General features: G+C 41.2%; 1 protein-coding gene across 2 annotated transcripts in view; it reads right to left on the bottom strand.

The window, feature by feature from the left end:
* The window catches only part of tns4 (tensin 4), a 45,585-nt gene that overhangs the window by 13,177 nt on the left and 16,593 nt on the right, over positions 1–15,815 (bottom strand). For both annotated transcript variants that reach the window (XM_062957419.1, XM_008113375.3), the window contains exons 2-5: positions 8,951–9,513; positions 4,381–4,825; positions 1,875–2,290; positions 1,355–1,441 (exon numbers count right to left, since the gene is read on the bottom strand). In XM_062957419.1, coding sequence (XP_062813489.1) covers positions 1,355–1,441; positions 1,875–2,290; positions 4,381–4,825; positions 8,951–9,425 — 1,423 coding nt within the window. In that variant the 5' untranslated portion in view covers positions 9,426–9,513. The remainder of the gene's footprint in view (positions 1–1,354; positions 1,442–1,874; positions 2,291–4,380; positions 4,826–8,950; positions 9,514–15,815) is intronic.

Raw genomic sequence — 15,815 nt, 5'->3', positions numbered from 1 at the left:
ATTATTTGTTTGAACAGGAGGGCCTGACAAGAAAACAAATATACCCAACAATGGCAGACAATCTTTCACTCTTTAAATCTGTTGGAGTTCAACTCTCAGAAGTTCCAGCAAGGCTGGCCAATGCTAAGACATTATGGGAAGGTGAGTCCAAATCATCTTGAAGGCCAAAAAATCCCCAACAGTGCAAACTTTGCCAGCACTAGCTGTCCTTTTCAGAACTGGCTCCTGGGCATGGAAAGCCAAGTGTCTCTTCCAAGTAACATATATTTTATCTTGGCTGAATGCTGGAGAATTGCCTCCCTGTAGGTCTGCAGTCAACTCATCTACCCAAAATCCTTGACTTCTGTATCTTCTGTGAGAACCCCATCAGAATAGTAGGTGGATTTTCTTGTGCTTTTTTGAGAAGTGTCAGTGGTGGAGCCATTCCTAAAATGCTCTTTGCTTCTCTTCCATAGTGATCTTCCCTCATGGAAGGACCACGCCAATGGCAACTGCCATGTTGCTTGGTTCCCGACCTTTTTTTTTTTTTATAACTAGAGTCCACTTTACCAGGGACCACTTTAACAGGGCTCTCTTGACCAGGGGCCACTTTGACCAGGAAACACTTTGACCAGGGACCACTCTCCAACAGTACCAAAAAGGTTATGAATCAGTTTTGGTCAACTTTAGATTCAGTTTGATTATTTGGGGTGCTGATTCAGAAAATTGCATTGGATAGACCACATCAGCTCTAGTTTCTGATGCAGAACATATGCCATTCAGTAGTCGCCATCTTCTCGCTCACAGAAAACCATATTTAATAATCTAGGGCTAATGTGGTCTATCCAATATAATGGTCAGCTTTGCAGAAAGGAGCACAAATAAAATTAATAAAATAAATAAAAAAGAGGAAGGAGCTTCGCAGACCAGATTTTCATTCTTACAGACTACTGCCGATCTGCGGCCCACAGGTTGGGAACCACTACTTTATAGGACCACTAGCTTGCCTTCCTAGGAAATTCTTGGGTTAAAAGTAAAGCTGAAGATCAACCAACTGAATGATGTGCCCCCCCCCCCCCCCCCCGAAGACCCATAGGCCTTGGTATTTGCCTCATCATGCTGGACATTGATTATGTTTTGATATCATCTTGTTAACAGACTGCAGTTTGCATAAGCTAACATTTCATGAACTGAAAACAAGAGCATAGCCTCTCCACAGTACCTAGAACGAAAGTAGAAGTTCACACAGCTCCTGCATTCGAGAAGAAACTACTGTGTGCTAAGCACTCTGGCTAAACATGTTCAATGTTAGATCCATACATTAGATTGACTGCTCCCACCATACCTTCTCGTTGGCCCTCGTGCCTTATTTTACCTTGCTCTCGTGTGATGCTTGGTTTAAACCAATATTTGGAGGTGTCCATCACAAACTTCATGGCTGTTTGGGCTTCTTTGGAATAGCCTGCAGAAGGGAAAAGGATATAATATAATCAAATATGTTAGCATGAAAGATGACTAGAAGAATTTGAGAAATTGTTGGGAGAGGATTGTTTTCTTTTGTTTAACTGAGTTTTGAAAGTTAGTTTTAAAAATATACCAGGCCTTCTACCTTTGTAGTATTTATGGTTGCAGGACTCCTGTGAAAGTAATAAAAAAAAAACTTGGGGGAAGGCATTATTTTTTAACATGGGAGAAAACATCTTTACAAATCCTTGTCCTCAGGCATGACTCTGTGTCCAATATTTGTTGGAAGCTGACAATAAAGTCATCCTGGACAATCTATAGATTTCTAAGTAGCATCTACACTGTTAAATTAATGCACTTTGATATGTGGCAGTTAAAGTGGTATCAACTTGCATTATATTGACAATGCATTGGCTATTGGGATAACTTACTATCCAAAGATGAAGAGGAGGAGAGAGAACTCTCTGAAGAGGATTTGTTGGAACGATTGATGCTTGAAAATGTGCCAGAACTAGGCTGTGTCATCTTCAGTTTGAAAGAACCTCCGTGAATCCTGCAAGATCTGGGAGATATCTCACTATCGTCTGGACGACCATTGATGAGCACAATTGGGATGGTGGGAGAGGAGTTTGCAGTGGGTGAAGGAGAACAACCATGAACTTGTCCCTTTTGATATAGCTGAGGTAAGGAGGAATTCCCTTTCTGAGGACTAGAGGTGCCAGAGTAGTAACAACTTGAGCCAATGGAGCTAACAGGAGATCCACAGAGGGAGCCAACCGAGGAAGGACTTCCTGTTGACCTGATCTGAGGAATTTCTGGTTCATTGCTCGAAAGTGACTGTGTGCTGCTGCAAAAGAGAAAGTAGATATAGAAGAATTAATGGAAATTAATACATTACTATTTTGATTACTATTACTAAATAGTCATATAGCAATACACACTCACATAGTACTAAATATTTTCACATAGGGTCAGCCTTACCATGAAGTAAGGAAACTACTTCAGACAGGAGATTTTTTTGGGGAGGGCTGTTGTTATGGCAACATCTGAATTTTCCTTATAAATTCACCAACTATTCCACCAACAGGTAGTACACATGACCTTTTCTGCATCCACCTAAACTGGTTTGCTGTGCTCTCATGTGGTGATTGTAGACCCTGTTCTATAGCCAGTACTGAAGTAATGTTCAACTACCTGTCCAGTTGGTTTCTGTGCATGGAATGTGTGAGTGTGAGTGCATGGATTTCCACATATCATCTTTACTCTGCTTATATAACATTTATATAGCAAATTAGATGCTGTAAAAATAATGCAAAGTGAGGAAGACCATTCTTGTGCTATCTGGTTCAACACCTACTTGTGCTTTCAAAGACAGGAGAGGGAAACCACTATCAATCAAAACCATAATCCCCAAAGTAACCTGCTAGCCATAAACCTTCCTTTTGGTATACAATAATCCCTCCACTTTCATAGGGATTAGGGGTGCAGGACCCTCACAACACTAGAAAAACTGTAAATAAGTATTTTTTGCCTAGGGAACATCTTTCTAGGAATCTCTAGATTCTTCAGTGTAATTCTATAGTCACTCAAAAGTGACTATAGACTTGTTCTGGAAGACTTACAAATTCCTAGAGAAGTATTTTTGCTAGGAATCTCTAGGTCCTCTAGTGCAATACTGGTCAACATAGAATCATGCTGGATGAACTAAAGATTCCTAGAGAGAACATATCAATCAAATCCTCAAAAGTTAAATCTGCAAATGTGAAGGGCCAACTGTACTCACTTTGATTTGGAAGTGGGAGGAATAAAAACAGGTGGATTTCCTCTGGAAATTACTAATCTCTCTCCCCCCCCCCCCCAAAATCCCAGTTTGCAATTTTCTATTGTAATTCCACATGAGCTATCTATATCCGGTGCCTTTGTGGAATAAGCAGGTTTCACATTTGAAATTTCCCCAATTTTTGTTATGTAAATTGATGATGATTTATTTAGTCATAGTGATGGGTGAAGGGAGCTTAAAAATCTTTATGAGTACTTAAGTGTGTGGCAAGCAACAGCTAATAAAATTGGCCCCTTGCCATCTTTCCTCAGACAAGGAATAGCAGTCCTGGCCATGTGACACCTCTTTCCTTCTATGCCCTGTTATCATCTTCCTTCCACCACTATTCCAACACAGGATCAATGACCTATCTGTGGAGTCCTTGGCAAGATGTTCTTGGGGGATAATTGTGCTGCTTTCCCCATACACTCCTTCTACTTTCTCCTTAACTTGTCATAGTTCTATTTACGTAGAAATAGGAAACTAGCAGAGCTCTGAGTTTTGCAGAACTATTTAAAAATATCAAATGGATCTCCTCCTATTGCTGCTCCCCTCTCTGTGTTGACAATTCATGACATTGTCAAAAGTGTCAATCGATGGCCAAGAGCTCTTGGGAGCTCTGTCACCACAATTAAAGTGACAAGAAAAATGACATAGGTATGTTGGTGAGGTTGAATTAACTGGCTGGTTTAGACACTGAAGATGAAGATGGCCAGTGTAGCTCTCCTTGGGGCTGATCCGGAATATGACTACTATGGCCCAGCTCTGCATTAAGTGTCTCATATAGATGTGCCCCGAGAAACTTTTTTTACCTAAACAGATGCCTATGGATATGGCTATTATTGTATATAGACCCTTCCACCATAAGAAGTGAGAATTTACAGGAGACAAATAGGATCCACAAAAGAAAAATGTTACTGCATACATGATTTGGCTTAGAATATAGACCAGCCGGCCATGTTTCTCACCCCTTCCCCAGATATTTAGGAATCTGCAGTGTTTGTGCTTTTCCTGAGCTTTCCTCAGTATCGTATCTGGATGGTGTCATTTTGGCTCTTAGACAAGTATCAATATATTTGCAGGATAAATTGCTATTAGTATACAAACATAAATGATACCTTCCAAAAATGTAACTAGTGTCTGATCCAGGGCTTGCTGAAAGCACAGAAGTCTCGCTGCACCGCTGCATCATTCTCCCATGCTGGGAAAACTTCAACAAATTCTCAGTGACTGGGGAAGAAGTCAAGTGGGAACTGGACCCATAGGCGATACAGTGGTTTGGGTTCCCCTGAGGAATACAGATGCTCTCAGACATTTGGATACAAGCAGGTGACTGCCTCCCTGTGGGTGGGAGACGCTGGGGGCCACCTCCAGAATCACGGCCACTCAGGAAGGCGATGTGGCTGTTGCCATCAACAGTGTCTCCCTGGATCCTTCCACAAGTAAACAGATTTCTGTTGTTCAGAGAAGATGTGGAGAGCGAAGTACTGGAAGAACTGGTGGAATTCTGGCAAGACTCCACAGCCTTTGCTCTGGTTGGAGACATTTCGATGTACTTTATTTCTGGTAAAAAGAAACAAACAAAAGACAAAATTGAGGAGAACATTTTCCTGAAGGCAACAGTCACCCCCAGCAGCTAAAGTGGAGAAAGATGGGAAAGAGGGCTATTGTGCCAGCTTGCATTAAGGGTGCATATGAACTGTAGAATTAATACAGTTCGACACCACTTTTACTAATATGCTTTAATGTATAGTATCATAGGACTTGTAGCTTTACAAGATCTTTAGCAGTTCCTGACAAAGATCTCTAGAGCATTAATAAACTACAACTCCCATGATTCTGTAGCATTGAGCTATGACAGTTAAGAATTGCATTGATTTTAGAGTGTAGATCAGTGGTTCTCAACCTGTGAGTTGTTATGGCCTTGAACTCCCAGAGATCCTAACAGCTGGTAAACTGGGATTTCTGGGAGTTGTAGGCCAAAACACCTGGAAACCCCACAACCATATAGAAGATCAGTCAAAACTCAACAAAGGCTAGCCTTTGTTCTATTTCTTCTAAAATATCAGTCTAAGTGATGAGCCATTAACAATTGCCATTTTGCAACTGGTGGTCTTGCTATGATGCAAACCGAAGGGGAATGGTAACGGTAGTCTTCCAGTGGTGCCGAATTGGTTTCAGCACCCCTGGATAATCAAGACTCCTTCCATGTAGAACTACTTTAAGATGTAGAGCAATGGATTCAAACTATAGGCAGTCCCCGAGTTACAAACATTTGACTTACAAATGACTCATAGTTAAGAACGGGGGTGAGACAACAGGAAGTGAAAGAAATCTACATCTTGAAGGGAAATTGACTCCTGACAGAGTTAGAATGGGGAAAATGTCTCTCCACTGAAGCTTTATCACCAATCCATATTTCCACAACAAGACACATTTTCAAAATCCAATGGTCATGGACAAAAAGTGAGGCGAAACCTTCTGAACAGAGGCACAGGCAGCAAAACAAATTCCACAGGGGTGTTAACCCTTCTCTAAACTGTCCAAAGCTTGCATATATTTATCTAGGTCTAGTTACACATATAGCTGGAGTTACACTTTAAAACATACCTGTTTTGACTTACAAACAAATTCAACTTAAGAACAAACCTACAGAACCCATCTTGTCCATAACTTGGGGACTGTCTCCATAGGAAAAGAGATCCCACCTCAACATTATGAAAAAAACATCTTGATGGTAAGAACTGTTTGACAGTGGAATATTCTGCTTTGGAATCTGGTGGAGTGTTCTTCTCTGGGAGATTTTGGACAGAGGCTGGATGGTCTTCTGTGGGGAGTGCTTTGATTGTGTATTTCTACATGACCAGGGATTAGGCACGATGGCCCTTCCAACTGGGCTCCACATGGATTTCTAAACAGGAATGTGTGGGATTCACCATGTGTGCATCTAAGTTAAGGGCCACTGCTTTGATTTCAGGCATTTATCTTTTCCTGCTATAGTGGACCACCTCCCTAGATCCGGAAAGCAAACAGTTCTGCCAAAGCATGGCTTGTATTCTGGAGAGTCATCTCACCGCTCATTGTATCACTGTGTGTGCACTGGTTGTTGGCACCTGCACAAGAGGGTGGGGACGCATGCTTCAGTGCTTTCCTCTTCTTGCCTCTACCTGACTCCAGATGAAAAACATCTGGAGGCAAGTATGTAGAGCTTGCGCAAGGCCCCACCTCAAAACTGTTTTGACTGCAGCAAGGCAATGATCTCATGCTGACTTTCCTGAGATGCATTTCATTTGATATAGAAATACACATATAGAAAGGGAAGCCCTTCTGAACACATTCTGTGAAGTAACCCCAGTGATAGGTTTGCCTTAGGGTTACCAGAAATAGGAGGCGCAATCAAGTACAATAGCAAATCCTCCATTGCAAGAAAGGACTTAAGTAGGTTTCCTTAATCTTGTAAAACCATCCCCACCTCATATGAATAATAGGAGAAAAACCTTGATGATATGAGCAGTCCAACAATGGAACTGGTTACTCAGAGAGTTTGGAAACTATCACCGAAAACCATCAAGTGGAAGCTAGACAAGCCATTTGTTAGGGATGGCACTCCAACTCTTTCCTTCACTGGTTGCAGGTTTCAGTTAGATGTCTTACAATGCCCTTCCAACTCTTTAGGCTGTAACTAGATAAACACAGAGTTGTCACGTGTGTTTAAGATGTCTCCAGCTTATAGTAATTCCATTAAAGGTTGTCTTGGCAAGATTTATTCATAGGCTGATTTGCTCAAGATCATTCCATGGGTTTTCATGGCTGAATGTGTCTTTGAACCCTGGTCTCCTGGAATTCCTAACATTCCTAAAACTGTGTCAAGCTGGCTATTTTATATTTAGAATACACTACCTATGTTTTAGTAGCTACAATTGTTAGTTATAACCATGAGTCTGTAAGTCTGAGTTTGACGAAGTCCAGATCTTGCCCAATGATTATTGCTAGAAGGCTTTCTGGTGGCTCTGTTTCCTCCACATTGCCAAGTGAAAAATCCAGGAAAAAATATTAGTTACATTCTGATTCAGATAAGATTGGGTGTATCAGAATATTAATATCTGCAAATGTTTACATTAATATAAATCAGGAAGTGTGAAGAATGATATGGAGTTGCCTAGAATTAGGCAGAGTGAGGCAATTGTTTCGGGAAGCAGATCACAGAGAACAGCAGTGGCACACACCATTGGTACTCCAGACCCCTTGGACTTTTTTCGCTCTGGCTTGTAGAAAAGAGCTATATGACCCATCCAGCCTCTTTTATACACCCTCAACTAATATACACCCTCAACTAATCTACAGCCCTTTGTTGTGGTAAAGGGTCCTATCTTGTTGCCGCTGCTCCAGCTGGTAAGAAGAGAGCTTTTCCCCTCAGGCAGCAAAATGGTTTAGGCTGGCCCCACAGAGCTGCAATTTATTTTTATTTTAATTTACTGACATGCCTGGCTGCCATAGTTCAAAGACTATGTGGAGAGGGGAGAGTAAGATTGGGAGGGAAAACAAATAATCCTTTATTGCCTTTGGCATAGGCCACATGGAACACCCTTTGAGGCATCTCCGGAGTTTTAGAATGAGTAAGTAGGCTTGTCTATACAAGCTCTCCTGCCTCCAGACCCAGTCAAGCCAACTGCACGAAGGAAAGCATGTGCGTATATGTTTGCGTGAGCAGGCAAGTGAGTGCACACACATAGCGGTGTAATATTGCATCTAATCCACTGGTACATCTAAGACATTACCATCCAGACAGGTCAGTCAGGTGTTATAGATGGCACAGTCATTGTGGAGCTAACCAAAACTGTGGCAACTAACCAACAACAGTCCTCAGAAACTGGAACAAGATGATTTGGGATGTATCGTCTTATCTGTAATTGTCCTTAACAACAGGTAAGGTGGCAAGCCTGTTTCTGGACTTCAGATTACAGGTGGAGACTCACTTGATGAACTGCTCCTCCATATATAGATGTCTAGTAATGTTCTTCCTTACATAGTGTGATGTAGAAGTTGATAAGGGTCTGGGACTTGGGAGATCCAGGATCTCATTTCTGCTTGATCTAGGGAATTCACATAGGCTTTCTTGCTCAGAACAAGACATCATGTCTCTTGTTTCCCAGAGGAAGGCAAAGAAATACTGAAATACCACTATTATAAGTCCTACCTGCTCCACTCCCTGGCCCTTGGGGTCCTAATTGGACAATAATGTGAAACCTTTGGCTTTTCAAATGTAATGCTTACAACTCTTACCAATCCTATTTAACACGGGCAGTGATTAGGGATTACAAGGGATATAGTTCTTCACCTCAGCACTAGCCTTTGTTTTTAATTAATATAAGAGGAGGGGGAGAGAATTTTTTGCATACCTTAAAGCCCAGGAACTTGTAATTTTTTAAACAAACATATGAGAACATGCTGAATCCAATATACATTTAATTAGATTTACACCTGCATCTTTGTTGAATTTAATGTGTGGTCTCTTTGTTAAGCACTGATAAATATAAAATCACATGTTTTGGGAGGGCCACTTTTGGGTAGAAAACTAATCCTATGAATATTCCAATATATTTAGAAAAGACTCAAGAACAAAATATTTGGGACATCTAATAGTCTCTGTTGGCTGACCCCTGTAACCTGATGCATTTAACACTTTACCTGGAGAATCTGGTTCAGGTTTCTGGCCCGCCACTTGAGGAACTTGAATAGGACTCTGTGTCTGGGCTGGATTCATTTGCAGAGGTTGAAATGTCGGGTCGATTTCCAAGATAAGGCGGTTCAACTTTTCAATTGATATATCCAATGTAGGAGAGATCGGACAGTCATTATTGCTTGGTTCTACAGGTTTTTCTTGCACACAATTGCCCCCAAGGTTTGGAGAGGCCATAGGCATGTCCTCTGGAGTGCATCTACAAGAGTCATAGATGTTCTTCTTGGGTAGTGAACATGCATTGGTTTGAGTCAATGAAGTCTGTTTTTCCCATCCTTCCACTGAATAATACAAACATTGCACTGGCAAAGATTGACAGGACAAGCATCCTTTAGGGTGATGCAAACAAGTGTGCTCTTCCTGGGATGAAACACATACTGTTTGTCCAACCCGTACCACGTGGTTGGGGATGACTTTTGACATTCTTCACTGTTGATGAAGTCTTCTGAAGTGATCTATGTTTTTTCCTAGGCTTGCTTCATTCAGGGAGAAATTCCAAGCAAATGAGATCCTATGAAGACAAGAAACCTATTATGAACATTCCGCTCAAGAATGGATTTTAGCATCATGGCAGTAGGTAGAGGGCAGGAGGGAGAAAGAACGACTGTAACAGGTGAAAATTTCCTTCTCAGTGGAGTGGCAAACGTCTTTGGGTTTTGGCCTGAATTGTTAGAAGAGCTATGCAAGATACTAAATCTCATCCCTGGGACAATTCAGTACTTTGGTTAACAATTTTAGTTAGAACAAAACTTAGGAGTGGATTCACTGTCTCCAGAATGACATGAGAGTAAACTGTGGCCTTTGGAGAAAAAAGTAAATCACTTTCCAAAGACTGGCTAGCATGTTTTGCTTCCCGAGGGTCAATAACAAAATAGACAATTATTTCAGGTCATGTTTCATGGAACACAAGGCTTGCTGGCTCTAAGGCAGAAAATCATACAAGCACCACACCCCTGGAATAAAAACTGAGCAATGATAAACAACAAAGATCCTTCCTTGTCATAAAACTGTGGGTAAGCTGCTTGTAGAATACAGATGTGCCTTCCTTATCTGGAATTCTGAAATCCAAAATACTTCAGGATACACACACACACACACACACACACACACACACACACATATATATATATATATCATATGGTATACAGTGTTTCCTCGCTATTTTGCGGTTCGCTTATTGCGGATTCACTCTTTTGTGATTTTTCAGTAAACTCTAAAAGACTATTATAAATAATAAAAAATTACAATTTATAGCCTAAGGAAGGGAGGAAGGAGAAGCCAAAGGGAGAGAAAAGGAGCCCAAGCAGCAACGGGAGGAGAAAGAGGTGATTTATTAACACACAATTAGTTGATAAAGACTTAAAATAGTGTCTAACTACTAAAATAATGTATAAATATTAAAATAAATACAGTGTCCCTACTTTGCGGATTTTCACTTATTGTGGGTGGTCCTGGAACGTAAGTGAGGGAACACTGTATATAAAAAATATAAATGAATTTTTGTTAACACCTGGCTTCCATCTCCAAGATATTTCATTATGTGTACAAGTACTCAAAAATCTGCCCCCCCCCCCCCCCGATATATGTAATCTTTCTGGTCCCAGGCATTTTGGATAAAGGATATTCAATTTGTATTCTGTCTCAGGTGCTAAAATAACTTAGGATCTCATTAGATGCAGCCTCCCCCCCCCCCCCATTTGTATACACTTGACATTAAGTCTACTTGTGTCTGACTCTGGGAGTTGGTGCTCATCTCCATTTCTAAGCCGAAGAGTTGGCGTTGTCTGTGGCATTGTCATGATTGCATGGAGCGCCGTTACCTTCCCATCAATGATTTAGTCACATTTGCATGTTTTTGAACTGCTAGGATGGCAGAATCTGAGGCTAACAGCAGGAGCTCATCCCACTCCCCGGATTCAGTCAGCAAGTTCAGCAGCTCAGTGGTTTAATCCACTGCACCACTGAGGGCTCCCTTAATAATGGATACCAAGAGGGAAATGCAAGAAATTGCAGACAATAAAGAAGCAGCAGTAATAACTTCTGGCAACCATGTTGACATTAGATACCCATTGCACACAAAAAAGTAGGTACGTATGTTGCTTCATTATTAAGAGCCCAAGTGTATGTATGTATGTGTTTCCACAGTGGTAAGGGAGGCACCTTGTGCTCAGATCTTGGGCTGCTAGTCTACAGTATATATTTCTGTAGTGATTTTACACAACTCCCTTTAAGAGACTTTCAAGTTTTTATCAGCTACTGAAGTGTGCCTTCGAAAAACAGACAAATTAGTGATGGAAAATTTATAGCTCAAGCTTGGGGAGGAAAAGCTATGGCCTGCAATTGGCACCACACGTCATGTCTAGCAAGGGCTGACTAAATGCCCTGCAGGCTGATGGGAGAGGTAGACGAGAAGCCTTGAAAAATAGCCAGAACATTATGCGCTAGGTATTATATAACCATCGGACATGACCAAACAACTCCTCTTCCTGCCTTCTTTTCACTCAAAAAAGAAATGCATACTGCATAATGCTTTTCAATGAGTGTCTGAGAATAACTGAGCACTCTTTTTGGGGGGTTGTAAAGATATTTTGTATCTTTCCATATATTAATTAGGCAACAGCGTACACACCTTACATATGGGGACACACAGAAAAACAGAACTCATTCCTTCTTGTGCCCATTCAACAACAATCCATTTTTCAATGTAATTTCATGCAATTCTGTGCTATGATCACCTGGATAGATCTGAGGACATATATGCTGCCCATGTAGAATCCCTCTTCTGTTTCAAAACCTATACAGCAGTGGTTCTCAACTTGTTGGACCCCGAGTGTTTTGGTCTACAACTCTCAGAAATCCTAGCCTGTTTACCAGCTGTTAGGAGATGAAGGCCAAAACATCTGGGGACTCACAGGTTGAGAACCACTGCTATACAACAAAGAGTGGAGGAACTGTGGCTTGGTGGCTGTGTTTGTGTGGTTCCCAATGTAATTTCGGAGCCTCCCAGGAATGCTCCACTATCTTCTTCCAACTGTTTGGATTTTTAACCACTCTAAAAATGTTCCTATTGTCTACCAAAATCTGACTTGAAGAAAGCAAAAAGAAATGCAGAGAAAGATTTCCTCTAAAGTCCCAAAACAGACTTCTTCTTCTTCACCTGTTTCTTTCTAAGATGCCAGATTTAGACTATCCTGACTGGGGATGATGGGAACTTTAACCTGGCACATCTGGAGGATGTTGGGATGGAGAAGGCTGAGGCAGGAGAGTTGCTGCTTTGTACGAGTACTTTTCCCACTCCACAAATATTCTTACCTCTAGAACATTTCCAAGCTCTTGGTAATTATACATAGACTTAGCACTCAAATGGAATAACTTTAATTTCCCAAATCACCTGAGTTCAATTTTTGGCAGAATCGTTAATTATGGCATGTGGGATGAGGAAGGGGAAAATTACAACAGACTTTGGATCCTGTCCTTCTCTGAAACCCTGCACTGTAGAATGAAGGCAGTTTGACTTTAACCATTATGGCTCAATGACGTGAAATCATGGGCATTGTAGTTTGCGGAGGCTCCAGCACTCTTTGGCAGAGAAGACTAAAGACCATGTATAAATTTCCCATGAATCCATTGCATTAAGCCATGGCAGTTAAAGTGGTGTCAAACTGCATTCATTCTACAATGTAGATGCACCTTCAGTGCCTCAGACAGTTAGAATCATAGAGCTGAAAGAGACCTAAAGGGCCATCCACTCCAACCCCCTGCCAAGAAGCAGGAGAATCACAATCAAAGCACCCCCAACAGATGGTCACCCAGACTCTGTTCAAAAGCCTCCATAGAAGGAGCCTCCACCACACTCCAGGGCAGAGTGTTCCACTGCTGAACAGCTCTCACAGTTAGAAAGTTCTTCATAATGTTCAGGTGGAATCTCCGGATATATAAAAACCCAGAGAGTATAGTCAAGGGGAATTACAAACAAAATGGAAAGTAATAGAGAAACAACTTAAGAATTGAGAAGGAAAAACATTAACAAGAGCTTGCTCCCTCCTCCCTGTGCCTTCCCTTCACACAGTGGTTCCACACCTGTGGACCGTGGCCCAGCAGTGGGCTGTGAGAATGAAAATCTGGTCCGCAAACCTCCTTCCTCTTTATTTATTTGTTTATTTTATTTCCAGTCCTTTCCACAGAACTGACTGTTGCATTGGATAGACCACATCAGCTCTAGATTATTAAATATGGTTTTCTGTGGGTGAGCAGATGGCCACTACTGGGTGGCATATGTTCTGTATCAGAACCTAGAGCTAATGTGGTCTATCCAATGCAATTTTGTGAATCAGCACCCCAAATAACCAAACCAAAAGACTGGTCAAAAACTGATTCATAACCCTTTTGGTACTAATGTTGCAGAGTGGTCCCTGGTCAAAGTGGTCCCTGGTCAAGTGGTCCCTGGTCAATAAATGGTTGGGAACTACTGCCTTCATATATTTATACATGGCCACAATGTCTCCTCTCAGCCTTCTCTTCTGCAGGTTAAACATGGCCAGTTCTTTCAGCCGTCCCTCACAGGGCTTGTTCTCCAGACCCTTGATCATTTTAGTCCCCCTCCTCTGGACACATTCCAGCTTGTCGACATCTTCCTTAAATTGTGTTGCCCAGCATTGGACACAGTATTCCAGGTGTGGTCAGAACTACTTCTTAGACTACAAGCCTCATCAACCCTCAACATGGACTGATTAGAGTTGATGGGAGTTGCAGGTCAAAAATATCTGTTCCAAAAGCAGATCATGTGGCAAAGGAGAAGGTGGTTGGAAGGGTTAGGGTAAGAGCAGAGGCAAAAAAGAACACTACTAAGATTCTAATGGTGTAGAGTTGGAAATGGATATTTGTGTACTGTTAAATAATATTTACAATTTAAGGAAAACAGAGGAAGAAGAAAGCGGGAAAAATTCCGAGGCATTTGTCCTTCAGTCAAAACCAAAAGTACACACTGTATTGTTGGGATCAATTTTAAGCTTAGGAACTCCTGTGGTAATGACAATATTATTCCTGTAACTTTTAATGATGACACATTGAAAGGAGACAAGCACTGCCTGCAGGCAAACAGTCTAACACAGACAGATAATAAAAGAGAAAGAAACAGAAACAAAAGAAAGCTGGGAGAAAGTGGGAAGTGATATAACTAATTGGAAAGGAATTTCATGGAGCTAGATTTCCAGGTGCTTTTTTTAAAAATAGAAAGTGAGAGAGAAGAGGTGCATATGCTAGAAAAAAGACTGTTCCACATGAAACAAAAACGAACAGCAAGACAGTAGATAGGGAAATATGACAGGATTGGACTTTTTAGTTTAGAAAGAAAGAGAACAGAGCTTAGAAGCTTCCCCAAAAGTAGATTGATAAGGAGGTGTTAGGGAAAGTATGTAATTTCCATATCATGTTGTATAAAAATTGTTTCTTGTCAAGCAACTGAAACCCACCAGTGACCTTGGACAAGTTACACTCTCTTGGCCTCAGGCTCCTTCCACACAGCTCAGTAAAACTCCACATTATCTGCTTTGAACTGGAATATATGGCAGTGTGGACTCAGATAATCAAGTTCAAAGCAGATATTGTGGGATTTTCTGCCTTGATATTCTGGGTTACATGGGTGTATAGAAGGGACCTACAAGGAAGGCAATGGCAAACCTCTTACGAACAAATCTTGCCAAGAAAATGCTTGGACAGGTTCATCTAAGAGTCGCCATAGGTTAGAAATAACTTGAAGGCACATAAGAAAGCAACTGAAGGCGGCATCACAGCCGTCTTTTTCCACCTGTTTCATCTTCATAATAACCCAATGAGGTTGTTCAGTGTGACTGGGTGTGACTTGCCTAAGGTCATCAGCAAATATTCTGGTTGCATGGGGATTTACATATCTCCAAATGTAGCCTAACAATGTAGCCATTGAACTTTGCTCTCTCCCTACCTTGAAATCTTTCAGGGTTATACAGCTGCCCTTAAGGAAAGTAGGGCATGTAGTTAAGGCTATGGTTGATTTCTATTTATTTAAAGGCAACTACAATGTAGTCAGAGACTACTATTTGCGATTGGTGAAGCGCTCATGGGCTGGACTTTTTTGTTTCTGTTTCTGTAGGGAGGCGAACTTTTTAGTTTTTAATTAATCTCACATATATAGGAGAAAAATCTAGCTGTATGTGTGATTCTAATTCAATTCAATTTCTCGTTAATTATGTTGGCCAAAACACGTTAGTGCCTCAAATGATAGCCCTGTTTCTGTGTATATTTGACCTGCTGATTCCAGAAATGTTTTTCCCCATCAGCTTTAGTTTTTTAGATCAGTGGTTCTAAACCTGTGGGTCCCCAGGTGTTTTGGCCTTTCACTCCCAGAAATCCTAACAGCTGGTAAACTGGCTGGGATTTCTGGGAGCTGTAGGCCAAAACACCTGGGTACCCACAGATAAAGAACATATGCTATATCTGCTTGCCCATAAAACATGATGATGACAATTTCTATGAAATTAGAGCTAATCTCCAATGCAATTTTCTGAACCAATGCCTCAAATAACCCTAAGAACAAGCCTAAAAACCAAGGGCCCTTCCAGACATGCCCTCTATCCCAGGGTCTGATTCCAGGTTTTCTGTTTATCCCAGATTATCTGGCAGTGAGGACTCATATAATCCAGTTTAAAGCAGAAAATCTGGGATCAGATCCTGGGATATAGGGACTGTCTGGAAGGGACGGAAGATACCAATAATTGTTTTTGATTGGGCAGTGTTGTTATTAAACTAATTAAAAATCCTGGTCCTAAATACCCTAAA

The sequence above is a fragment of the Anolis carolinensis genome, chromosome 6 (assembly GCF_035594765.1).
Source record: "Anolis carolinensis isolate JA03-04 chromosome 6, rAnoCar3.1.pri, whole genome shotgun sequence".
Lineage (NCBI taxonomy): Eukaryota > Metazoa > Chordata > Lepidosauria > Squamata > Dactyloidae > Anolis > Anolis carolinensis.
The sequence above is the reverse complement of the archived record's forward strand: the minus strand, read 5'-3'. Positions and strand labels throughout refer to the sequence as shown.